The sequence below is a fragment of the Podarcis cretensis genome, assembly GCF_951804945.1.
Source record: "Podarcis cretensis genome assembly, chromosome: 10".
Classification (NCBI taxonomy): Eukaryota; Metazoa; Chordata; class Lepidosauria; order Squamata; family Lacertidae; genus Podarcis; species Podarcis cretensis.
This window is the reverse complement of record NC_137179.1, coordinates 31247832-31275266: the sequence shown is the minus strand read 5'-3', so window position 1 is coordinate 31275266 and position 27435 is coordinate 31247832. Positions and strand designations below refer to the sequence as shown.

The 27435-nt window shown below is 43.3% G+C and overlaps 1 protein-coding gene across 6 annotated transcripts in view; it reads right to left on the bottom strand.

Annotated features, from left to right (window-relative positions):
* CACNA1I (calcium voltage-gated channel subunit alpha1 I) overlaps positions 1-27435 on the bottom strand; it is a 366532-nt gene that overhangs the window by 77606 nt on the left and 261491 nt on the right. For all 6 annotated transcript variants that reach the window (XM_079994542.1, XM_079994543.1, XM_079994544.1 and 3 more), the window contains 3 exons: positions 10685-10844; positions 7096-7411; positions 4681-4773 (listed from right to left, as the gene is read on the bottom strand). In XM_079994542.1, coding sequence (XP_079850668.1) covers positions 4681-4773; positions 7096-7411; positions 10685-10844 — 569 coding nt within the window. The remainder of the gene's footprint in view (positions 1-4680; positions 4774-7095; positions 7412-10684; positions 10845-27435) is intronic.

Genomic DNA, 27435 nt, shown 5'->3' with positions numbered 1-27435 from the left:
TGATGTTGGGCCAGGAGCATCTTCATTCCTAATCCTGAATATTAATTTAAATGGTGAGATATTTCTTACAAAGATGGCTCTCAAAAATGCTGGTTTGGTTATTGGCATGTCCATAAAACTATAGCAGTCAAGGTGCAATTCTGCCTTCATTATAATTAACGCCCTTTCATCGACTTTGCCTTCTCAGCTCCCACTACAAAAACCCCCTTCTTCTTTGGCGATCACTAATAGCCGAGTAAGATTGTCTTCCAAAAACACGGTTTTAACAATGAGTCTGTAAGTGACTGTGGAGGCCAATTCTGGATCCCCATGTCCTTCCACAGTGGGGACATTGGTTTCCGGGTGGGAGTTGATCACGGTGTGGATTTGCCAACCGTGCCTTCCTCTTAGCACATTTCTCCCTTGCATCCTGAGTTTGAGTGTCTTCAAAGCCCATGACACCTTTGGTAAAGGCTGTTCTTCAACTGGAGCACTCACAGGCCAATTGTTAGTGTTTATACTACATTTTTTAAGATTTGCCTTGAGACAGTCTTAAACCTCTTTTGTTGACCACCAGCATTATGCTCTCCATTTTTAAGTTTGGAGTAGAGTAGTTGCTTTGGAAGATGGTAATCAGGCATCCGCACAACATGACCAGTCCAGTGAAGTTGATGTTGAAGAAGCATTGCTACAAAAACCCATTTCACAACTCATACATTATAAACCAATACAAAAGGGTTATTTACCTCATTGCACACAAGCTAACCCAGGATAACACATGAAAATAAGGGGAAGCATCTTTCCAAATGCACTCCGAAGGTAATCTGCCTCACAATCTGTTGGGTAGGGCATAACACACCAAAGAGAACTGACCCAAGAATAAGCATAAAGAGCCAATTCTGCCACCTACTTAAGTCATAAGTAGGGGGTGGGGGAGTGATTGTTTCTCCACCTAGCCGTGTTCAAACATAATTCCCCACGTGATGCCTCTGCACTCCTGGCACTCAGCTCACACAGGCAAAGGTGCCCAAAGGCTCCATCAGAATATTCAATCCAGGAGCTCTTTCAGCATTTCAAAGGGGGCACAATACTGCTAGCACTTGAAAAAGCTTTGAAGAACTGAAACGTTCCTGGCCAGCTTCAGTGTTAGGACAATAAGCTGTTTCAAAATAATATAGAGAGGATTTTTATTTATTGAAAAAATGGCCTTCAAAGCTGTTCTAAAGCTGTTTTGCCTTTAACCATCTGGTCCTCCTCCACATCAGCTTGTCCACTCTTTAGAATACTGAACACTGTGTTGGAGGGAAAAAATAATCCCTTCTGACCTGTAAAGATTTTGCAAAATGCTCTCTGCTTTTCTTGTTTGAAATTGTGACGGTTGTGAATCCTCTCCTCTTCTAAATGCATTGTGTTCCCTCACACATTCCTATTCTCACCTTTTTGACTGAACAGAAATGGCAAGTTATTTCACGAATCTTCTGAGAGTAGAGCCTTCCCCAACCTGGTGCCTTTCAGATGTTTGGGACTCCAACTCCCATCAGCCCCAGTCCACACATTGGGGAAAAGCTGTATGGGAATGTACACCAGGACTGGGGAAGCTGTAGCCTGCTAGATCCTGCTGGACTCCAAGTCTCATTGTTTCTATTTATTGTTCATTCTGGCTGGGGCTGATGGGAGTTGGAGTCCAACAACATCTGCAGAGTTACAGCTTCTCCAGTCCCAGTGTAGAATTCCATACCCCTTGGCTGCAAGCTGGGTGAATGGAAAGAGAAGATGGAATCCAACCTTTAAAATAGTTCAGCGTCACAAACTGCAGCAAGACCAGAATGCAACCTCATTCATAAAGAGGGAGAAAATGAAATGTTATATGGGCATTTAGTTTAGCTGGTGTAGACTAGCCTCCCAAAGGGGGATACAGGAAAAAGGGGACACGAGTTTTGCAAGAGACTAGAATCTTCCATTCTCTACAGAAAATGTATAGAGGCATCCAGCACCCTTAGCCATAGTAAAAAGGGCAACAACAGAACTGAAGCTGATATGGGTAGGAAGAAAGGGGGGGGGTTATATATATTCAGGTTATACTTGCTCTGGACTACAGAAAAAGAGTGTTAAAAGTCACACTCTTAACAAGAATGAATGGCTGTTGTAATGGGGTTTGGGGTTGCTTGTGCGTAAGGCGCAAACTGCTCCAAGCTGAGTAGTTTGGTTAAAACTTTCCCCTGGCTGGACAGTCAGTACTCCGTGACTGTCTCAATCACTGGCAGAATCCATCAGTGGGCGTTTCCTGAATTTCCTCCAACATAAAAGTTCTTTGACACCAAGTCACCGCCTAGCTTCCCTGCGCGGAAGCTTTCTGCGCAGAGTGGGCGTCCCAAGGGGAGGTCCTGTGCTCTCCCCGCTGGTCTCACTGGAACAGTCCCGCAGCCTTTCCTCCAAATCTCCCTCAGCCTCCCCTTTCTCCCTGGCGTCACATCTATTTCCTTCCCCAGCGGAAGCTCTCCCTCTCTCCTTGCTGGTTCCCTCTCCAGCGTCATTGGGGAGCCTTACCACCACCCTTGGCTCCGATGGCAGTTCCCTGACAGCTGTGCTCCTTATTATACCACTCTTGGTGATGGAAGACATGTGTTGGAGTATATAAAGATTTTGCTGGCAGAAAAAATAAAGTAAAGTAAATGTAGTTCTTGTAGGGAAGGGGTGAGAGAAAATTGGTTCAATTTATGTTTTAAAACAAATCTATCTAGTGAGTGATTCCTGAGACAATATGCAAACAGAAACACAGTTATCCTTTGAAAGACACACCTACACAATTTGCAAGTTTTCCAACAAAAAATGTGTACAAAAATGCATATATCAGGGGAAAGGATGCATAATAATGCATTTATGTAAACTAAAACATTAAGAATTTTTTTTGGAAGGACTTCTTAATTTTTTTAACAACTGATGTGTCAATTTGGAGAACTGAATTTAAGATTGATAAAAAAGGGGAAACTGAGAGAAACCAAAACTGATGTGAGAATTGTTTCTAAAAACATGTCCTTGAATAATTTTTTAAAAATGTATATTTTTAGTACATGGGGGTATTTTGCTTCTTTCCTTTTTGCCAGACAGAGCTGTTGTCCACGTTTTGTGGATGTGGGAAAATTCTGACAAAAAGGGAAAAAGGAGCAGAAATTGCTGATATTTGTTTATTTGTCCCTTGTCCAGATGGAGATCAATCCATTGCAAATGATTAGTATTCTCTGTCATTGTTGCTTTCAGTCAGCACAAATATGTAATTCATTATGTAACTCACACACCCCGTCATTTTGCATTGAGAGTTCTTTGCATTGAAATGAATGGGGTGGAATAAATGAGAACACAATTACATAAGTTATGTAAGATTTGTAATTTTACCACAGTGGACAATGAGACAAATAATATAGTTTTTTATGGAAGATGAACTGCAGCAGAATAGAAGCAGTGCTGCAAGCAATTACAGGGTAGAATGGAAAACAGTGCCTTCTTCCATCCCAACTTCCTATAAGCAGGCAAGTTAACAGCTGTTATAGGGGTTCTGGAGACCCCATCCAACTGGCTCCTCCAATGATGTGCCCAGGCCTTTGTGTTCTATTTATCAATTCCATGAAGCCAGCATGGACTGTGATACCTCTTGGAGCCAGTTCAGAGGAAATGTCATGTGGTGAAAAACCCTGCTTCAGGGTAGCCATTGGGTGAACTGTCAGGCAGCATGGACTTCTCCAGGAGTCACAAAGGTCTGGGTTTTTGTATTGGTTTTCTTTAAAAATGAGGTATAGAGAACAAAGAAGGTGCTTTCATTCTCAATAAGAAAAACAAGCAGCTCAGGAAAAGGAAACTTGTTTCAGCTGTCACCCTTAATGAAGCTTTTCAATCCCAATTTAAAATACTCTCTGCTTTCCTTTTTTCATTAGCTTTTATTGCTTCTTTTTAATCACCTACTTAACTCATGCCTGTGGACAGTGGCTTGGAAACATTGAAAGTCTAAGTGACTACAACTCCTTTAGATGAATGTGACAGAAGAAAGAAAGAAAGAAAGAAAGAGAAAGAAAGACTGCAACATAGGTTCAGATCATCAGCATCTTATTTGCTCATTTTATCTCAAATTAATTGAACCAAAAAGAAGGCACCCCCCCCCGAAAAAAACTCCAAATCTATCTTATTTCTCTTACCATCACTACTGCTGTTTTCTTCTGCCATTCACTGTGATCCATGTTCCTAAGTTATGCCTTAGGACAGCCTTGCGCAGCCTAGAGCCCTTCAGATATTTTGAACTACAACTCCCATCAGTCCCAGCTAGCAGGACCAAAGGCTGCCTAAGGCTGGCAATGGTTGCTACAGACTATAAATTCACTGGACCACGGACTGTAAGTACCTGGCAATTATAAATTACCATTTAAGTGAGGAGAACAGGAGACCAAAATGTCAGAAATGTCTCGAGTGAACTCTAGCTTCTCATTCTAAAAAGGCAATGCTAAATTTGATCCTTGAATTTCCTTGAATGATTTTGCTACTTGGAAAAAGAAAAAAAGCCAGAACTGGAATACTTTGCATTTTGGAATGCATACAATTAACACATTTTGCTTTCTACAGCTACTTTTGCTACAATGTGTGTTTCAGGCTCCTAGATTAATTGGGATATTGAGAGGATCCTATCACCTCTGGTGAAAGGACAATTGTACTTACAATGATCAGCAAGATGAAGTAGATGAAGTTGTAGAATGAATGAGCATCCATCACATAGTACATAATCTCAACCCACCCTTCCAGTGTAATCACCTATAGAAAAAGAAAACAAGAACAAAAAAATGTAAATAACTACAGAAAGATAGTACAGTGGTACCTTGGGTTACATACGCTTCAGGTTACATACGCTTCAGGTTAAAGACTCCGCTAACCCAGAAATATTACCTCGGGTTAAGAACTTTGCTTCAAGATGAGAACAGAAATCGTGCTCTGGCGGCACAGTGGCAGCAGAAGGCCCCATTAGCTAAAGTGGTGCTTCAGGTTAAGAACAGTTTCAGGTTAAGAACTGACCTCCGGAACGAATTAAGTTTTTAACCCGAGGTACCACTTTAATGTAAAGCAGTCAAATCCATTCCAATGAGTTGACTGCTCCAGCCCACACATTTTGTGTTATTTTGCTAGACTTTCAGTGTTAGGAACCCTCCACTTGATGCAAAAAAAGCAGAACCCACAAATCCTATAAATCTTTCCAGTCCACTAAAGTAGCACTAATTTGATCTGGGCCAGCAGTGCAGTATCTTTTCACTATGACATGAATGGAGGGATGGGAGTTTTGCTCCTGTAGACTCTCTGAATCCAGTTGGGCTCTCTGAATCTGACACATTTAGCTGAATGAGAGCCAACCAAAGTTTAGCACTTCTAAGTGAGTGCTGTTGATTTCAATAACATTTAAGTGTGTCCTTAACTTCTCCAATGAAATCACTTGGCAGAATATTCAATGTCAGTCTAATCATACTCTTAGATGGCTTCAGAAATTAAAGGAAATAATCGTAAGATTTAGGTGCATTCCCATGTTAGCCTCACCATGTGCTGAATGCCTACAGGCTAGGTTTGATCTAGACATGTAGACCGAGTAAATATGTAAACAGAAGTAGTTCTCTCTAACACATTTCAGATGCTTTAATACCAGTTATATATGCAGTCTTTTAATCATCAAAAGAGAGCGGGAAAGTCAGGAGTTATACACTAATATCCTTATATTTGGAAACAATTAGTGAGTTCACGGTTTAAGTGGTAGTTGAGCAGACGAAACATATGGACGATAATCATGATGGTTCATATTCCCTGACAGGCTTATTGCAACCCACTGCTGCACTGAGTAAATACTCAAGGAGCTAAGACATAACAATTCATGACAACTGATTGTCATCCACATTATCAAGCTATTGCTGCAGGTGAATGGAATTTTAAGTTCACCCTATTCCAAAGGCCTACTGAGTAAGAGGAACAGTAATATCTTACAACAAGAAAGATATTAAGTTTGATATCCTCATTGGCTTTTCCTTATGGAGCAAAGCTTTTTAATCATCATCATGATCATATCTTGCTGTGCTACCAAATGGTGGTATGTTGATGTAAAGGCACCGGAGGACTTCAACCAAGGACTATTGCCACAGCATACAGGTGAATTATTCCCTGCCCCACCAGGACAGCTCTTAAAGAACTGAGGGAATTTCCAGCCTAATCTTTGTTATGCTGCAGCTCTACATGCCAGAGTACAATCTGCTGTTCCTGTCCAGCCATGGCCCTGAGACCTGCCTGGTGCTATATGACTTCCCAGTTCAAGTTGAGCTCCTCTGTTTGAATAACTCATAAGATGGAGGAACAGCACAGAGTGCTACTCTGCATCTGGTACCTACCTAACGTATATGTGTGTTCCTGACTCTGGCCATTTGGTTCGTTTCTGCCCAACCCTGTGTCCCAACACCAGCCCATCTTTTGACTACATCTCTGGTTCTCATCCTTGTTTGTCTGAACCAGTGGCTGACCTCTAGCTTGAACCTGATCACATCCTTCTGCCTGTAGCCCAGGGATAGGGAAACTGTGGCTCTTCTGATGTTTTTGGAATCCAACTCCCATAACCCTGACTATTGGCCATAATGGCTGGAGCTGATGAGAACTGGAGTCCAAGAACATCTGGATGACTACAAGTTCCTCGTCTTTGATCCAACCCATTACAGTCATACCTCGGGTTACAGCCACTTCAGGTTGCGTTTTTTCGGGTTATGGACCGCCGAAACCCAGAAGTACCGGAACAGGTTACTTCCAGGTTTCAGTGGTTGCGCATGTGCAGAAGCACCAAATCGCAACCTGCACATGCGCAGGCACAGGCTGTGAACACTGTGGGTTGTGAACGTGCATCCCACACGGATCATGTTTGCAACTCAAGCACCCACTGTAATATTTCCATCACAAAAGTAGCCTGACAACTATGCTATCACCACATGAATAATACAACATATGCTGAGACCCACACTACTGTTTCAGTAAAGGACTGTATATCACTAATGAGAAGAAGTGTAGGTCACATTTATAGACTTCGGACTGGTTCCTGGACATCTCAGTTCAGATTACCTGAAATATAACAATCCATGCATAGCCAATATTATCAAAGTTGATAGCCCCTTTGTGTGGGTTGGCATTGCCCGTGCGACACTCATTGTAATACTGGTTCCAGTTGACACACATGCCACTGACGTTGAACTCCTGTCTTACAGAGGTGTAGTAGTAATAGTCATCCTTGTCCAAACAGCAAACGTGGCCTCGCTCCTTCAGTGGGGGAATCTCGTGACAGCCCATGATTCCATTATCTCCTGACAGTGAACAGATGAAGGGCTTTTCATCGTCCTCCTCAGGTTGATAATAGAGAGGAAGGGTAATGTTACCTTGTCTGAGGGGACACAAAAGGCACACTAATTAATTTGTTATTGCAAACACTAGAGTTAATATTCCTGGCGATGGGCAGTACCATGATCACAATAACCTTCCAACCAGCTATTACAGGGATATAGCTTATTAAGGATAATGTAGTGTCACAGAAAATGAGCTGCTGGTTTCCCATTTAACACTAGCCACAGTTTGCTGTGATGTCTGACTTAGCAAACGATGGCTAGCACTCATCCCTCCAAACCAGAATAATAAAACAGGAAGTTTCTAATTCTAGGGAAACAGAAATTACACAGGGAAAGGAAACAGTGAGAGACAGCAGGAAGGGTGGAGAGTGAATGGGTCTGTGGCTCATTCAGGATGACCCAAACAGTGGTCTAGAGAATCAGCTGAATTGAGCTACAGCCCCTAGCAAAAATCAATTTCTAGACATTGGGGAGGGCAGGGGGAAGGTTTTAAGAAAGGCCACAGTAAGAGTGCAAGTTTTTATTCATTTTTCTTCCCTAAGTGGCATACTTTCCACGTAGTCAGAACTAAAATAGATAGCAGATGTATGCCTCATGCAGCAAATGGGTAATCTGGGACTGTGCCAGTGTATGGAAGTATTTAACATACTTATTTCCTAACATCTGACAGCAATACTTCCCATAATATTGAATCCAAACTTAAAACTGTAGAATCCCACAGAATTCGAGATTTGTAGAAAATTCAGGTGGCGCTGTGGGTTAAAGCCTCAGCGCCTAGGGCTTGCCGATCGAAAGGTCGGCGGTTCGAATCCCTGCGGCGGGGTGCGCTCCCACTGCTCGGTCCCAGCGCCTGCCAACCTAGCAGTTCGAAAGCACCTCCGGGTGCAAGTAGATAAATAGGGACTGCTTACCAGCGGGAAGGTAAACGGCGTTTCCGTGTGCGGCTCTGGCTCGCCAGAGCAGCGATGTCACGCTGGCCACGTGACCCGGAAGTGTCTCCGGACAGCGCTGGCCCCTGGCCTCTTAAGTGAGATGGGCGCACAACCCCAGAGTCTGTCAAGACTGGCCCGTACGGGCAGGGGTACCTTTACCTTTACCTTTAAAAAGACCGTGAATAATCTTAAAATATTACAGCAGAGTCTGGAATGGCAGGATCAGCTGCTGTAGCTGTGGGCTGCTTCGCCCATTATTTTTCGGAGGTATGCCAAAGGTGTTTTAAGCACAGACCTGAAAATGTAACATGAATGCACCAGACATGTTGCTTTTAAAAATTGTATCATAAAGGTGCATACATCAGGGAGTCAGGATTGGCTGCATCTCCTGCTGAGGAATGTGAGAGATGGCCTGGAGGCTGATCTACAGCTTCCAAATGACACATCTCTAGCATTACAAATCCACAGGGCCTGAGCACTTGGGTCAGGGCCAACAGCCAGGTGATCTAGGCAGCCAACCAGAGATCGTGACCCTGCCTTCCCTGGGTTGTCAGCCAGGTTGTCAGGAAACCTTTTCTAAACAGCAGGGGGGCAACTTAGGGAAGCATGTGCGAGGTTGCTAAGCAACATCTGAAACTGAATATGGTAGAGGAGAAAGCATAGGGGCCTAATAGGCATTTACTGGGTAATTCCAATCAAATGGCCATTTTGTTAGTGATTATCATTCAGATTAAAAATAGAAGGTTCTGCATGAATCATATGAATCATGCTGACAGGTTTTTTGTTTTTTGTTTAAAGACTGTTTTGGAGATAAAAACACATTCTAGCATCTCTTAGCCAATGGCAACCAAGCCTTTCTCAGATGTAAATATCTTGGGAGTCAGGAGGGGCAGAGAGGAGTTGTGGGTGGCCTAGGAAGGGCAGGACTAGGGGTGGGAAGGAATTTGATTCTGTTTGCATTTAAAGCCAGATTTTTCAAATTTAAACTTTCTGGAACACAGCCATCCTTCAAAATTTGCACATAACTGAATTTTGTAATGGCGTTTTCAAACCAAACAATGTGTACAAAAAGGTATATATATGTACATAAAAATAAATAAACTAGTGAAAGAACATGCAAAAGTGCATTGAATTAGGAAAAATTGCTTGCAAAAATGTGTACGTGAGTTAAAACGGCATACAAATATGTGTTAATTGGGGGAAATGCACTAAAATGCTGAATAATTTTCACGAGGATTTGTTTTATTACATATTTAATAGATTTATATTTCCAATTTTAAATTTAAGATTGGAAAAAAATAAAAAACCTAAAGAACTAAAATCAACACATTATTTGATTCCTAGGCAGGACCAGAAGGTTCACTTAGTAGGGGACCCCAGATTCTGGCCATAGGTCAGTCTTTTTGTGGACTGGCAGTCTCTGCTTGATAGGACTGCTTCCTTTATCATATAATATACAGTATATAAAGCTGGCAGGACACGGGATGAAGTTGGCTGTTGGTAGCAGCAGCCAAATATCACAGCCATTTTGCCTTTGATAGGAACAGAGCACATTGTGTCATTCTTTAAGCCTGTAATGAAGACATAATGCAAATGCAGCCTTGAAAATATTCATAAAGTGACATGAATTAGCTACATATATAAAAAATATATTGTTGATCTGGTTCAAGGGACTTGGTAGGGTTTTAATAACAGCTTGCTAGGGCTGCTGCTTGAGTTTTTTTAAAAAATCTCTGATTTGGCTATAAGGATGCTTTAAATTGCTGATTTGTATGTCATAACTATTTATCAATGTCCATGTTGTTTTAGTGGGCTAGAGTTTGGCATTCTTTGTTGGCTTCTTAGTGTATTTTTAAGTGGAAAAGTGAAAAAGAAATAAAAATAAAATAAAATGCACACTCAGAAATGCACGCTCAGGTTAGGCCCAGGCTATGTGAAGGACCATATTCTCCCATAGGAGCCTGCCTGGACTCTGAGATCTTTGGGGGAAGCCCTTTTCTTGGTTCTGCCACCCTAACAGGCACGCTTGGTGGCGATGCAAGAGAGGGCCTTCTCAGTGGCTGCTCCCAGACTTTGCATCTTTTTAGTTAAAGGAAGACTGCGAAGCTGCCTGCTATGCTGTCTGATGTGGTTATTCCCCTCTGCCCCCCCAAAAGCCATCACCCCTATATATGTTCTGTGTGTCCCCCCCAAAAAAACCTCTGGACCTGATTTGGGGAGGGTGCAAGGGTGCACAAGTGGAAATCATTTGCTGTAATGGATATGTTTAGTTTGATCGTTCCCTAAGGTTGTGAACTAGCTCAGCAACAAAGGAAGTTAAGAAGGGGTAAAGATAAGAGAGGCTTGCTTCACAGACAGTTCCCTCTCCCCATCACTCACATTGTCAAGTTCTCTTCCATGAAACAGCGGTTTCTCAGCAGACCAGCCCATAGCTGTACCCCAATGATGCCAAAGATGAAGAAGACGAAGAAGCAGAGAAGCAAAACGTTCCCCAGCATAGGCAAGGTGTCCAAAAGCAAATTCACCAGGATTCGCATGCCTGCAAGAGGGACCAGGGCCAGGAAAGGAGAGAGGGATAGATCACGGCATAGGAGGGAGGAAGGTAATTGAGAAAAAGAAAGGGAAAGGAGATATAAAACAGAATGGGGAAAGAAAGAAGACAACGTTATGTGGGGGAAATCCTGGATCGAAACAAGGTGCAGGCAGCTAGAGAACTCTATAAAGGAGGTGTGGAGAACTTTTGGCCTTGTAGATGTTGCTGAACTACAACTCCCATCATCATCATCCCTGGCCTTGCTTGCTTGGGTTGCTGGGAGTTGTAGTTCAGCAACATCTGCAAGGCCAAAAGTTCCCCAATCCTGTGCAGCAGTTTTGCAGCTCTGAATTAAGTACAGTAGCACATTTAGCCAAATGGTGAATCCAGACCTATCAATGCATGTTATATCTGTTCTTATTTGACCACATTACTTATGTAATGTCTCCAAATATATGAGGTGCTTTCAAAAAATCAGGATACAAGGGACTCAGCTTCTGGGGCTGCTGACATGATACATGCTTTACAATGTCAGAATGCAAAGATGCAAAAAATAAAATAAAAAGGAAGAAAAGGTAATGTGTGAAACTTCAATTTGTTGACAAACCCTACCATGTTTTGAGCTAAAATGCATTCTTCATCAGGGAACGTTTACTTCAAAGAAAGCTTCTGTTCAGAGAGCCAATAAGAAGGAGCTCCTCAATCATATCCAAGAATGGCTTTCTTTGAACTAAGTATTACTTAATGAAGACAGCGTTTTAGTTCACAATGCAGTGGCTTTTGCCACGCACTTTTTCTTCTTCTTCATTTCCTTTGGATCTTGATTAATTGGACACTACCCTGTTCTCGTGCGCAGAATCTGTAGCATCTTCAGACTACAACAGCTGAATAAACTTTTGGCTTGTTTCTCTCCTTGATCCCTTTACTCTGCTAAGATAACGGACTAGCCCCTTGGATAGGATAGATTGCACCCGTTTACTAAATTAATTACATTCTCTGTGTTCCCTGTGGTCACTTGAGTTCTGCAAATCCTTCCAAGCATCAATCACTTTCCTAATCCCCCCACCTGCTTCCCTCCCCACAGCTGAGACTCCCTACTGCAGGGGTCCAGGGAATTTCACATTACAAGATGCTGCATGTAGGCCAGCATATAATTAACTAATTAGCTATTTATAACTAGTTCATTACTTCAAATGGCTGGGGAAGGGAGAGGGAAAGATAAGATTAGGATTCAGCGACAATCCCTAGAGGCACCAGTTAATCCCCTTTTTATGCCCACTGTCAAGTAATTAGCCACATCAAGTTGCGCTTTACACTTTGTCTCATTTTCCTGCTTTATTCTGTTCCTGCGCCTGGGAATAAGGGACTCTGAGCTCAAGGAGAGCACCTGGAATTGGCTACAATGAAGGCTTGGGGCATTCATAGATAGAGGTGCAATTTGCACAGGTACAGATATTAATTCCCATAAAAAAATCCTGAGGTTTTCAGTGAACAATGTGTGTCCTGAAACCTCTTTTCTTTAAGATCTGTGAAATCCAAGTGAGAGAAGAAATGAACAGATGTCCAAAACTGTTCACATAACACCACTGGCAAGTGAACAGCACTTACATACAGAATTGTCACTGGTATTAACATTTAACTCCAGGGGCTTTGATTTTAATCAATGGGGCGACATCGTTTTATAACCATCTTACCACTGCATGTCTTGTGGAGTTAAAAGTCCCCAGATTGACATCGTTTCCAGCAAAACCACGAATAACAATGAAATATACTGTCAGTGTTTTCTCTCATTAGCATGGGATTAGACAAATGCATGGACTCTAAGGCTATGCATCATGGCTGTATTTCTACCTCCAGAATGAGAGGGGCAGTGCCCCCAAATGGCAGTCACTAGGATTCAACAGCAGAGAGGGCTGTTGACCTCATGCCTTTCTTGAGGGCTTCCCAGAAGCATCTGGTATGGGAAACTGAATGCTGGATAGGCCTTTGGTCTGATCTGGCAGGGCTCTTCTTACAACCATATTTGACCATATATATCCAGCATCTTAGAAGGGCAGAAGGGGGTGGGGTGCTGCGTCACTTCAAGTAGCATAAATGAGGAGAGAAGTGTGGATGTTGAGTCCCAGTTGTGGAAGAGTCCTCTGGCAAGAGTGGGAAAGGATGAGTATATCTAAGGAACCTGCAAGAAATTTCACATGGGACAAATTTGCAAGGCAATTTAGACTTAGTGAAACTGCACTGTTGTAGCCCCTCTAGGATGACTACTTATATAATGTTTCATGCCTAGTGTCATGTCTTTCAGAAGTTATTTCATGAACAAATTTTCAGGGGAAAGCGACACCAAAATAGTCCACCTACTGAATGTTTCTCAGTTAAAAATCTCATCCAAAAAATCTAGAGTATTGCTCATGAAATCACTTCCAATAAAGGTCCCCATAGTTAACACATTTCAAAATAAATTTTCCACTTGTAAGTAACCTGGGAACATTTCAGGTCCTCACTGCCTGAACACCATACATCATGCCATAACTGTCCTTCAAAAGAACATCGGAAGGGACTGCTGGACCAGGCCAGAGGCCCATCTAGTCTAGCTTCCTGTTCTCATGGGGGCCACCCAGAGGCCTACTGGAAACCCACAAGCAGGACCTGGGTGCAACACACCTCTTCCTTCCTGCAGTTACCAGCAACTGACATTTAGAAGCATTCAGCCTCTAACAGTGGAGGTATTAATCATATTTAAATATCACAAGTAAATAAGAATGTGGTGGAAGAGAACCAAGGACAGCAAAATGAACATGGGTAAAAGCAGGGATCAGCAAACTTTTTCAGCAGGGGGCCGGTCCACTGTCCCTCAGACCTTTGGGGGCGGTGGACTCTATTCTGAGGGGGGGGGGGAATGAACGAATTCCTATGCCCCACAAATAACCCAGAGATGCATTTTAAATAAAAGCACACATTCTACTCATGTAAAAACATGCTGATTCCTGGACCGTCCACGGGCCGGATTTAGAAGACGATTGGGCCAGATCCAGCCTCCGGCCCTTAGTTTGCCTACCCATGGGTAGAAGCATTTAGGACCTGCCTTTGTAATTAGTATGGTCTTCACATGACTGTTTTTAACCCATGATGTTTCTCTTTCTTCCTGCACTGACTTAGGTTGCAATAAACAAGCCATATACCCAATCTGGGAAAGCTCCATTAAAAAAAAGAAAAGAAAAAGATTTACATGTGTTCATACTGGGAGCAATTTCAAATTTCAGTATTAGCAGAAATCCAAAGGCAAATGTTTTAAAAAGAGGAATGATCAAATAAATAGTCATCCCAACACCTGGGGTTGGTTCAAAACTTTAGCCTCCAAACACCAGCAGTTGCCTTGTTTCTGGGGCACCAAATTATACAGTATTAGTGAGAGTGTAAATGTGAATGTGCTCAGAAGAGAAATGATCAGATAGGCACTTAAACACAACATACAGATTCAGTTCAAAGCCTCCATCCCCTGTCTATCAGGATGTAGTATCAGGAACCAGTTGCTTGGCTTCTGGAGCATCAATTATTCACCCGAAAAGAGTCTGAACATCTTGCCTGGGGAATATTGCACATACCATTACCTGCTCCTAAGTTTCTGATATGTGCCAATAAAAAGAACAATGGTTAAGGGGGACTCTGATAGCTTCTCAGATCTCCTCCTCCTCTTCTTGAACAAGCACAGCATCCCCACCTCACACATTTGTCAAATGGAAATAGGGACGCTTTTTACCTGATGCGAAAAGTCAGCTCCTCACAGTGAGGCAGAGAGAAGCAGCAGCAGGAGCACACATGGGCTCTGAGAGTTGACAAGCCCTGCTAAGTAAGTGTGGTGAAAATAACTCCACATCATGCATTTTCCACTTTCACATAGACAACACCATATCCCTATCATTTTCTTCATACCACCATGAAAATCCATATCCCATAATATTCAGAATGTCAGAATTCATTATATACTAGGAAAACCTGCAATACCTGGCACCATAGACAAGATGGATGCTATTCTGTCAGTCAAAGGAGTCCATTAGGACGATAGGCCTCATCATTCACATTATTATTAATAGTAGTAATTTATTATGTATGCATAAAGTCCCAGCAATGAGAGATAAGCATAATGAGAAAGCAGGCATTGTGCCCCTATTTAACAGGTACAGCTGGGGAATCTGCGTATGTAACTACCAACATCTGTGCTACCTTAAGTAGCGGCTTTTCTTGCCTGAAGATTACTTGCCAAATAGCAGGAGCTTTCATGAAATCTGGAGAATTTGTATCAAAATTCTGAAAACCTTAGCTTGCATTTTTAGGCTCTCACTGTTAGTCTTAAAAGTGTGTCTTAAATCATTCGAAAAGTACACTGTGCATAGTAGCGCCTCCATCAATGTGACAAAGCCAAAACCACATCATTTTCTCACCCTGGTAGGCTGGAAAATCCTGTTGCCACAGGGTGACGTGTGAACGGGAGAAACGAACTCTGAGAATACTAATAACTATTCCCCGAAACTGTCTTCTGCTTTTGGCAGTGCATATATTTGTAAATTAATATTCCCATTGCTAAATCTTAAATGTAAACTGTGATCATAATTAACTGATACTTATCTCCCCAAATACCCCTTCGCTATTAGCTCAACAGCTGGATTACTCTAATGCAGCATTTGCCAACCTGGTGCCTTCCAGATGTTTTGGAGCACAACTCCCATTGCATGAAGTGTGTGAAGGCTGCGCTACGTGTACCTTTCATTTTACAGTGGACATCGCTGGTGGAACCTGGCAGATGTATAGACAAATCTGGGTCAAGATGGGAAGCAGCAAAGCACAGAAAGTGCAGCATCTGCACAGCAGACCTGCCTATGGTTTGCTGGCCTCCACTTTATTTACATAGATTCCAAGCAATCTATATTTGCTACGTCCCTGGGGACTACATTCACACTGAAACTATCTGGAGGAGACATCCAGACCAGCACTGTCATTTCCAATCCCAAAGCAGACCTTCTCATAAGCATGGCCCTCCAATAACAGCAACTATGCCTAAGGACTTTAATTGTAAAAGCTGCAAGTGGTCATCCGGTTAACCTTCAGAAAGCCAGGTAAGAATGCCCTGAGTAACAAGAAAAGTTAAATTCCTCCTTGCTTCTCTCCACTCTGCCGGGCCAAAAAGAAATCCACCCACCCGCAGCAGCAGCAAATGTGGAACAATTTGTGCAACGGCTATAGCACAAGGACATGAACCTATGGCGCAGGGCCCCGGCAGCATGCACAGAGGACCACTGGGAATACCCAAGCAGTCTGTAATTACTCCACTGGTAATTCAGGAGGCGATTTTGATTAACACTGTTAGAGTGCGGCACTGTGCACATAGCAGTGTCATTTATAGAGACACAAAACCAAGGTCCTGACACCTGGTCAGTCGGTGCTCATTAAAAAGAACCAGTGGAACAATCTAAACATCACAGGTAGCCTAAGGTCTCAGCCAAATGTCAAGGCTGCATCATTAATTTTGCCTGCTGTACCTCCGAAAACTCTGTAATTTGTTTCGGTACGTCATTTTCTTCATTTCCTTTCTTGCCGAAGTATATTGCTGTGCAACAAGTGGCAAGCTGTGCAGCAAGCAAAGGAAAACGTGGCTCCGGCGTCTTAAATCTGCACAGTCAGTTAATAAAAGTCGCTATGTGCTTTGGGGTTCATATGGACAAATGGTGTAGTACAAACACAAGATCAGTTTAAATATAAGCCAACACCAAGCCCTTTTGGCCAAGGTGATGCTGCTGCTGGCAGTCCAGATAAGAATGCCTGAGATCAGAGCAGTGTTTGAAGACAGCTGTAGTGCAGCAGTGGAGCACAGAGCACACTCTTCGCATGCAGATGGGGTTCTGAGTTTAATGCCTGGTATATTGAGTCCCCTGTGTGAAACTCCAGTGAGCCCCTGCCAAGCAATTTCAGGAAGCGATACTGAGCTAGATTGACAAATGGCCTGACTCAGGTTCTAATGTTCCTGTTTGCCGTTAAGAAGGACCATGCGTAACCCTTCCCATGCTGGCTGCCATTTACCCCATGTAACCCCACCTACCAACTACTTTTTAAGAACAGAAAAAGAGCCTGCTGGATCAGGCCAATGGCCCGTCTAATCCAACATCCTGTTCTTACAGTGGCCAATCAGATGCCTGTGGGAAACCCACAAGCAGGATTAGAACACAAGGCCACTCTCTTCTCTTGTGGTTTTCAGCAATTGGTGTTAAGAAGCATTGCTGCCTCCAACCATGAAGGCACAGCGCAGCCATCATGGCTAGTAGCCATCACTAGCCCTCTCCTCCATGAATTTGTCCAATCCTCTTTTAAAGTCAATGTCTTTGTCTAGTCCTCTTCCTGCCCAGTCCAGATCCATGTTTGCAATGCTATATGGATATATAACTGGGGAGGGCAAAAGCCCCAGATGTCAGGAGGGTAGTGCAATTAGGATTCTCAGAGGAGCAATGTGCAGCTGTGATACTGAACTGCCCCCAGACCCCTATGGCATATACCGTATTTTTCGCCCTATAGGACGCACCGGCCCATAGGACGCACCTAGTTTTTTTGGGGGGGAAATCAAGGAAAATTTTTTTATTTCCCCCCCCCCCAGGTTTGCGCAGCCATCCCCAAGCTAGAAGAGGGAGACAGAGTGCTCCGTCTCCCTCTTCTGCCTTCAGGGACAGCCTCTCTAGCCTCCGTGGGGCAGCGGCTTGCCCCGCTGTCCCCCGAGCTTGTGGGGCTGGCGGGGGGGGGGGGGAGAAGCAAGCTTGCTTCTCCCCCCCGCCAGCCTCCAGATCAAGTCAGGAAATAGCGGGGTGGCGGTGCTCCGGCTCCCTGCTATCCCGCGAGCTTGTGGGGCTGGCGGGGGGGGGGGGGAAGCAAGCTTGCTTCTCCCCCCCGCCAGCCTCCAGATCAGGTCGGGGAATAGCAGGGTGGCGGCGCTCCGCCTCCCCGCTGTCCTCCGAGCTTTTGGGCTGCAGGCTGCTGCCCGCAAGCCTTGCGAGCCCGCGGGACCTCCCGCCAGGCTTGCAAGACTTGTGGATAGCTTCCTGAAGCCTGGAGAGCAAGAGGGGTCGGTGCGCACCGACCCCTCTTGCTCTCCAGGCTTCAGCGAAAGCCTGCATTCGCCCCATAGGACGCACACACATTTCCCCTTCATTTTTGGAGGGGAAAAAGTGCGTCCTATAGGGCGAAAAATACGATATACATGTGCAAATTAGTTTAGGGGACAATCAATGTTGCTGGACCACAGCTCCCATAATCCCTGAGCATGGGCTATGCTGTTCAGGACTGATGGGAATTGGAGTCCAACAACACCTGCAGGGCACCACATGGCTGGTTTAGGAGGAAAGATTGCTCACTAATTTATGCACTTCTAGTGAATGCTACAATAACATTGGTGCTACTCCCTTCCTTTCATATGACTGAAAGTCATTGGGGGGGTCAGTGTTACAACACCCTCCTTCTGTGGGCTCCTTGCTCCCAGATGCCTCAGAGCAGATGCACATGCTACCCTTATAATAAGGCAATTCTCGCATTTGCCTCCTATATCAATTCTGGTCTGGAAAGTGAGAGAAACTCTGTGAGATTCAGAAGCGAACTAGTTAGCTTGGAGCCCAACAGGTGCCTCTTCAACAATGGTTTCTGAAATGTCTTAGGAAACTTTTTATTTGCTGTCTTCTTCTCCCACTGCTTTCATTTCGCGTGTGTGTGTGTGTGTGTGTGTGTGTGTGTGTGTGTGTGTTTTCCCTGTCAGCCTCTCTCTCTATTTTCTTTTTTTATTCTTAACATCCTCTCAGTGTGCCTTTTTCTCTTGCTGTTCTCCTCAGACTCTCCGTCCTTATAAGCTGTTGTCTGGAGCGCTCTGTCCTCCCCTCCTCCCTGTTTATCCTTTTCTATTGCCAGAGCAGAAGCCACACTGGCTCACAGCGAGGAGCAGCCAATATGAAAGGGACAATGACCTTTTCTCAGGCAGTCTGGGGTTGGGGATTGGGGAAGCAGCCATTCCACAAGAAAAGAAGAGGAGGGCCTGGACTATCGAAAGGGAAGGGATATTTGGCAAGCAAAGCAGGCCTTCTAGGGCATCAGCTATGAAAAGATTTGATCTTTGCAGCGAAATGCGCAAAGAATGAAATATGCATGAACACCAGGTGTGTGTTCTGGAGAGAGAAAGTTGCAGCCTCCTCACCGTCCCTGTGGACAGATTTGCAGGGATGAGGCTATGTCTGTCCAGGGGACCCAGTGGAGGAAGTTTCTAGCTGGCAAATTTCCCCCAGAAGGCAAAGCTTGTGAAATATACTTTTAAATGTACCACTCTGTCACAGCCGGTGTGGGTGTGTAGGGAGAGGATGGCTGGTTCAGGGAAGGGCCTTGTTCTCTAGTGTCACACTAAGACCAAGGAGATGAGTTGGTGCAAATGTCTTGCTCTCACACACAGCCCCACACAAGGCATCCCATGTCGTGAGCAGTGGACAGGGAGGTTAAGAGAAGAAGCAACTCTTCAAATACCACCCAAACTAAATGATACAGTGGGTTTTTTTTGGGGGGGAGGGGGGTCTCCCTTTTGGAGTTGGACAGAGTGAATCGACTGCCTGACTCTGGAGGTGCCTCAGGGCCCTTGCTGACAAGCTTCTGTCGACTTCATAGAGTCCATGACTCCCTCCAGACAGTGCCTGTCAACCCCTATTAGCTTGTCTGCCACAGCTGAAGCCATCTTGAGTGAAGCAACCAGCATGTGCCAACCCTTGGGAAAGGGGAAGCGTAGCAAGCAATTTAGAAAGAGGAGAGCGGAGGGCTGCATGCAATATATACAGGCAGGTCTTGCAATTATATCCCTACTATTTAAAAATGCTTTCTTCTTTGCTTCTTTTCCAAAGCAGGCAGCCTTCCTGTGGCTATTGATTTCCACTGCACAGATGGTCCCAAAGACAAATGGCATATTGGACTTGTGGGGAGTAGCCTACTCCTAGTCAAAAATCACCCTTGTAGCACCCAAGAGCCTTGATGTAAAATATTAAGAAATGAAGCAGCATAATAAAAGTGGATATGAGGGTCTATTATTACTGCTTTTAACTCCCACTTTACATAAGCATGACTCCCAAGGCATGACTAGGTACACAAAGGGAGGGAGGCTGAACACACAACTGTGGAGATTCCTGTGAATGTAGTAGGTGAGGAAAAATGCTGCAGTGATCATAGAAATCTTTACCAAACACCTCCATGCCCAGCTTGGACCACACTTTGGTCTTCCCATAAGCTGATGTGAGTATACACAGCTGAAGAGGGCTCAAGAGCTACTTATACATTGAGAAACTATGAATCAAAGTTTTCAGGGCTCATTGTCACCAACCAAGTGTGATGAAAGAGAATGCATTGCACCAGACAACAGCAATTACACCTTGGGTTGAAACCGAACTACAGGTATCTGTTTTTGCTGAGGGCAAATCAAACATCTTCCTATCTCCATTTGCAACTCTGTTCTACAAGGGAAGGGGGGATGTCTCAATTTCCCTTTCCTCTTCCTTTGTTCCTACAAGTACATAATGTCTCCCATAGTCTGAATTTGTCCCAAGTAGTTCCTCTTTCTTTCCATAGCGTACCTTGCAAAGTAAAAGGTAAAGGTAAAGGTACCCCTGCCCGTTCGGGCCAGTGTTGCCAGACTCTGGGGTTGTGTGCTCATCTCACTCTAGAAGCCAGGAGCCAGCGCTGTCCGCAGACACTTCCGGGTCACGTGGCCAGCGTGACAAGCTGCATCTGGCGAGCCAGCGCAGCACACGGAAACGCCGTTTACCTTCCCGCTAGTAAGCGGTCCCTATTTATCTACTTGCACTTGGGGGTGCTTTCGAACTGCTAGGTTGGCAGGCGCTGGGACCGAATGACGGGAGCGTACCCCGCCGCGGGGATTCGAACCACCGACCATGCGATCGGCAAGTCCTAGGCGCTGAGGTTTTACCCATAGCGCCACCCGCGTCCCTACCTTGCAAAGTACAAACACATAATTGAGCAGGACAGCCTTAGGAATCCAAGATCATGCAGAAACACAGATACAGTATTGTACAATAAGAGAAAATGACTTACACCTTACGCACTGTTCTCTGTCTGAAATACTCTCCATTGCTTTGAAGCAATGCCCAGGCAGGTTGCTCTCTCTCACTTCATGCCTTTTTGCAGAACTCCTTTCATGGAGTATCGCTGTTCCAATTCTTCCCCTCTCGGGCCCAATTTTAAAAGCTCAACATATTTTTTAAAGTTGAATATATAACAATCAGGCACGAGATGATGCTATACTCCTGAATTTCTGATATGCAGTTGCCTTCTCTTGCCATGTTAAATTTAAATGAAGTTCTGATCTTACAAAGAGTTTCTCATGCCAGAAGCTCAGCTTCAGTGGGACTATTTGCGCATGTAAAGATAAATAATGTACCACATGTCATTCCAAACCTTAGCAAAAGACTCTTGAAGCCTTTCAAGTGATTTCAGTGTAATTTGGATCAAGCTAAATGTTTGAAAGTGTTCCCTTGTCCAAAAATTTGCAACTGAAAATGATTGTTTTTCCTAGTTTATTTAAAACAATTGATAGAGCATTTTCTCACAAACGCTGTGGAGATGAGTGATAGAAAATTCTTATCTCTCTCTCATAATACTTGAATACATCTAGTGATGTTTTTTGTCTGATATATCAGGACAGACAAAAATTAAACAAACAAGAGCTTCTTCACACAAACCATTAAACAACTTAGGAAATTCACTAACCCAAGTTATGGCGAAAAGAACTAGACAAATTAATGAAGGCTAAGTCCCATGATAACTGAGTATAACCCCTATGCTGTACTGGGCAACTCATGGTCTGGGGGCCATATCTAGCACCCCAGAAGCTATTCTGGGGCCTCTGAAGATACCCCCCTCCATTTTGTCAGTAGTGGTGATAGCTGCATTGCTTGGGTGGTCTGTGTGTGTTTTGGCATTCTGCCCTCTGTTGCAGGCTTTTTCTTGGTAATGGGCATTATGCAGGACCCAATACTTCATCTCAGGCACTTCCTGTAGCTTTACATTGGTGCCTGTCAAAGAGATAACAATCTTTAATGATCATTCTCAAGAGCAGCTGAAGTGCGAAGCCACAGATTGTATCTCTTTGTCAAGAGATCGTATCCCTCCATAAGGCATCAGCATGAAGCTATGGTTGTCAAAGGTATCCATTGAAAATGAACCACCAAGCAGATTTCCTTCCATCTAACTGTTCAACCCCCATCACAGCACAGATTCTTGCTATGAATGCTTTTTGCCTTAGTTTGTGCCAATTATTTTTAATGTGCAAATTATGTCTAAATAGATTCATAAATTGTTTTGTAATGTACTCTGTGTACATATTCATTGATATATAATTGCTGCTGTCCTGACAGGTTCCTTGTTGCTTTTCTTTTTTCTGAATTGTAGTTTGCTGACTTGGTGTTAGTTAATTGTTGTTACAATCAGCCTATATGCATGAAGACAAATAATATTTTATCAGAAGTAAGCCCCACTAGATTCAGTGTGGCTTATGCCCAGGTTAAATTGGGTTAGGATATTAACCTTAAGCCTCTGCCTACTGTGAATGTTAAATTTTTTTTTTGTTAGCTGTAGACTCCTCTATACACTCCTTAGTTAAAATCCAAACTGCTTTGTCCAAGTGGGGAGAACCAGCTGGATTTGACTGCTTAGGTTTGACCATCAATTCACCCCCTAAATCATTGTATTAAAATATTTGTTTTCAAAGTGTCCTTGTCTCACTTTCAGCCCAATCCCAAATGCTTTGCTGTCCCCTGAAGTTTTGTTGGTACATAACTTGTTTCCCCCTCAGTCCTGTTTGTGCTGTGAATTTAAAAACCAGTGGAACACATAATGTATTATTGTTCTTTTTCACATGGTAGGAATGCATTGGCACAAAAAGGATTTAAAGCTGTCAAACACAACAGCATATTTACTACAAGCATTTCAAAGATTAATTGGCTTGAGAGGTATGTTTCAGCAGACACACACACACACACACACACAACCATTTTCTGATTAATATCCACATTTATGAAATAAAATGATGCAACAAAAATGACTTATATGTGGTTAATTCGCATTACAATGACTGAAGGAGCCATTCATACAATTCAGGACACAATGAACAAAAAATCAACAGGGAGCTAAATTGACCTTCACTAATGCCAGAATGAGGAAAGCAAGATGAGATGACAAGTTTACTGTGAAATCAAGCTAGTGAGATAAGCTGTAATCCTATTCCCATTTACCTGGAAGTAAGCCCCATTGAATTCACTTTTGATTGTACAGTTACTTCTTATGGTTAGAATTACAGTCATAGATTAGCCACTTCATTAACCTTTATTTAAGGTACCGCAAAACTCTTTGGTCTTTTTGCTGCAAAAGACTAACAGGGTTACTCCTCTGGGAACACGCAGAGAAGGCACCTGTTTTGTAAATATCTGTACATGGCTGAAATATGCATGGCTATTGTACACTACAACATAAAAAATACACTCTTATATTTCAGCAGCAGCAGACGACAAAATGGAAGAAAGGGCTGTGCAAAATAAACCAATTGCAGTGGAGTGGAAAATACCAGTTGGAAGTATGAAAGAATGTACTTTCGACTATCCTTAGATGAAGGTACTTTTGACTGAGTTACTTCTGACTATGCTTACATGAAAATACCGGAGGTACATGAGACAAAGGTAGACATCACTGGCAGGCACAGGAACCAGCAACAGACAAGAGGAGGAAAAGCAGAAGAGAGAGTATAATAGGGTGAAACTAATTAGGAATGGCAAGCACGCATCAGTGAAGCCTGATTTGGACAATGGGAAAGGGGAATGGTGGAAATTTGCAGCTGGTATCTCTGCTTATCCTCAAGTCATTGAATTCTACAGACAATATGACCTTAATAGATTTTATCTATTTCAGTATCCACAGGATGAAGGTGGGCTATGTTGTTCAATTTATGTGATCTTCTTCTATCAATAGCTCCACCATGTAGTCTACAAGCTGGGATTTGGCAGTGGGGAGGAGACCAAAAGATTGCAAAATACTGATTTCACAACTTAAAAATTATGTAGAGGGAAAAAATATATTTTTATAGGCCAGAAAAAGGTCTTGGAAACTCCATTTTCTTTCCACGTTTGCCTCTCCTCTCATAATCTCTACTGTATAGACACCTTTGTGCAAATTACTTGAAAAGTATTGCTCCACACTGGTGGTGACTGGTGGCTACTGGAACTGGTAGGATGGAAGGTAAGAAGACCAACAGTAGGTGGAGCCAGAGCAAATGACAGTCAGAGCCAAGTAATATTAGTTTTGTCCACTTCCTCCACACAGCTGTATTCCATGAAGCATGAGACTGAGTCTAAAAAGGAGGAAGCTGACAAGCACTGGTTGTAAGAAGGCAAGAAGGCATGGGCTGACTGAAGGCAGACTGAGGTTGCTGGTGCAGTGACCAATGAACCAGTCTCTGCTGCTCCCCACCTCTTCTCTATTGGGGCTTTTGGAAAGTCTACTGCAGCAGGATGAGGCCATACAAGCATCAGTTTGTCGAAAAACTTCTACTGCTTTGATCACTGCCTTAAAAGTGTTTGATTCCATAGCCAAATTCATCTGTCCATCAGAATTTTATATTCACTCTCTAGCATGATGCAGCTCTCAAAAGCCATGAGAAAGTTCACCCGTTTCCTTCTGCATTGGACATTCTCTTTCAAGGGATTTTTTTGTTGGCATCAAGCAATGTACTCTATGCAGGAGTAGAATACAGATCGAAGATTGGCAAGTAAAATGCTGAATATCGCTTTTGCTCATGACTAACCTGCAGTCTGGCTGTTTTACAGCAGTTTCATTGTATTACTTCAGATTAGTGAGTCGACGACAGGGCTGTGCATCAGGAGAGGGTGATTCTATTTCTGATGCTGTGACTCACTGGATTTTGGTCACCCCCCCCCCCACTAGAACACAAGACTAATAATAGTAAGACATACCTTTCTGGAGTTTGCAGACATTTTCAGGTAAATCTTAGCATGGCTGATGGATTTTATGGATGAGTTACAATTATAACATTAATCAACAATAATGTAGAATGCTCATATTTATAATATTGGCTACACTTGGAACACCGCAAGATCCAGCAGGGCTGCTCTTACAATAAAAAAAAAGCCCAAGTTGTTACATTTACTTTATCTATACATATTTTTTTCATCTACATATGTTTTCACTCAATGGTACCAAGTTGCAGATATCTGCTAAAGGCACAGGCCCAGTGAAGGTTTTCTGCACTGTATACCTTTTGCTCTCCTGACACTCAGTTCAATGGCTGCTAGCATGTATTTATTACTGAGAAGTCATCCCACAAGCACGCAGGCTTAGTGCATGCTGAACAGCATTATTATTTTGAGAGGCACCTCCGAGCCATAGGACACCAGCTCCTACGATGCTCTGCCCTCTAACAACTTATTCTTGCCACATTTCAGCAAGACTAGTGTTACCCCTCCCCTCCCTATCCCCATCCATGGTATAGTTCCCTAAATTGCGGGTGGAGCAGGTGCATTGAGCAGTAGTTCCTGTCACAACAGCCAGAATTGGGAGTTTCCAGTTGACTGCTCAATCCAATCTCAGCCAGCATTGGCCAGCGTGTGCCTTGCATACCAAAGGTTCCAGGTTCAGTCCCTGCTAGCATCTTCAGGGAGGAAACTCTAGTCTGGAATCCTAGAGAGCAGCTTAATAATAATAATAATAATAATAATAATAATAATATATATCCCGCCCATCTGGCTGGGTTTCCCCAGCCACTCTGGGCGGCTTCCAACAAAATATTAAAATACAATAGTCCATCAAACATTAAAAGCTTCCCTAAACAGGGCTGCCTTCAGATGTCTTCTAAAAGTCTGGTAGTTGTTTTTCTCTGGTGGGGGGGCATTCCACAGGGCGAGTGCCACTAATGAGAAGGCCCTCTGCCTGGTTCCCTGTAACTTTGCTTCTTGCAGTGAGGGAACTGCCAGAAGGCCCTCGGCGCTGGACCTCATCAATGTACTGAGCAGGGCTGAGGAATTGGATCCAGTCAGTGGGTTGGATCCTTAAATCTCTTCCCCTACTTCCAACAGGCCAACTTCATTATAACATCAGGTGACAAGTTCTAAGTGTCTTGATACAATGTCTGATTACCTGCTCGGTGGTTACAATTCTCCCATTAGAAGTACAGGTGTGGTAGGGATTGAACTCAAGCTTGCAAATGGACCAAAAGCACCCAAAGGGGACCTCCCTAGTGCAGCCAATCCCAGTGGGGCTGTTAGTGAGCCCTGCATGTAAAGGAACCATCAAGAACTCACTTCTAAGCTCCTGATTGTTTCTTTGGTGCTCCACACTTGATGTAGGGCAGGTGGGCATGGTTTGGAGGAAATGCTGCCTTCTTCCCTATGGACCCTCTTGGGTGCTAAGATTGACAGAAGGTTGTTCCACCATCCTCCTGCTACTGCAGGAGAGGACATTATTTGTGGTAGCCCCTAATTGTTCTTCCCACCCGGGAAGAATGGCAGATGAAGGTGATGGACTTCATGGAACTGGCGGAAATGACTGGCAGAATCCAAGACCAGGGAGAAGAGTCGGTGGAAGAAGATTGGAAGAAATTTAAAGTTTATTTACAGAAACATTGTAAAATTAAGGAATGTTAGAAGGAGGCTGGAATGAAGTTATGTGGCTTTAGCAGAAATATTATAAAGGATTAAGTAAAAATAGATTGTTAATGGATGAAAGGAGGAAAGGTAAAGTTACATTATATTAAGATAAATTATAGGATAAAAATTGGGAAAGATGGAAAGGATTTGCTGAAATAGCTAACCAAACTAGAATACAAAAAAGGGAGGTGCGAGGAGGTCAAGGAAACAAGTAAATGAAAGATAAGTTATGGGAAGGTTCGTTGTGTTTTTTAATTGTTTCTATTTTTCTGTCTTTCTGTTTTTTATAAAAAAAAATTCTATTCTCTTCTTTCTTTATTGTGATGTGTTATTAAGTTTTTGTTTAACTTGGAATTATCTCTTTCTCTTTTTGTAACAATTGAAACTTTAATAAATATTATTAAAAAATAATAATAATAATTGTTGTAACCTGCTGGTGAAGGGTGGTTAAATAACAACCACCACAACTACCACCACCACCACAGCAGTGGCTAGATAGCACTGTACATTCTTGGCAATCAATTCTTCAGCAAATCCCTACCATCACAGGATTTGCCTTGTAACTTAGCAGACAGAACTTTAGCCAAGTCAGTTGCTGTAAAGTACTAGTTGTAAGCAACACACATCCAAACACAGTACAAAATGAGACAGAATTGACAGTCACAGCTAACACCGTGGCAGCAACAGCAGCGAGAAGAGGCATTTTCTTCCACCTGTGTCAAAATCATGACGGTACAAGAGGAAGATATGATTAAAGACTTGCCACTCAAGAGGGATGAAGTGAGATTGTGCACAACTTCAGAAAGAAGCGAGAGGTGGCATAGAGGCAGAAAGGTGCCACTGGAGAGGCCATAATAAGAACTGGCTGGGGT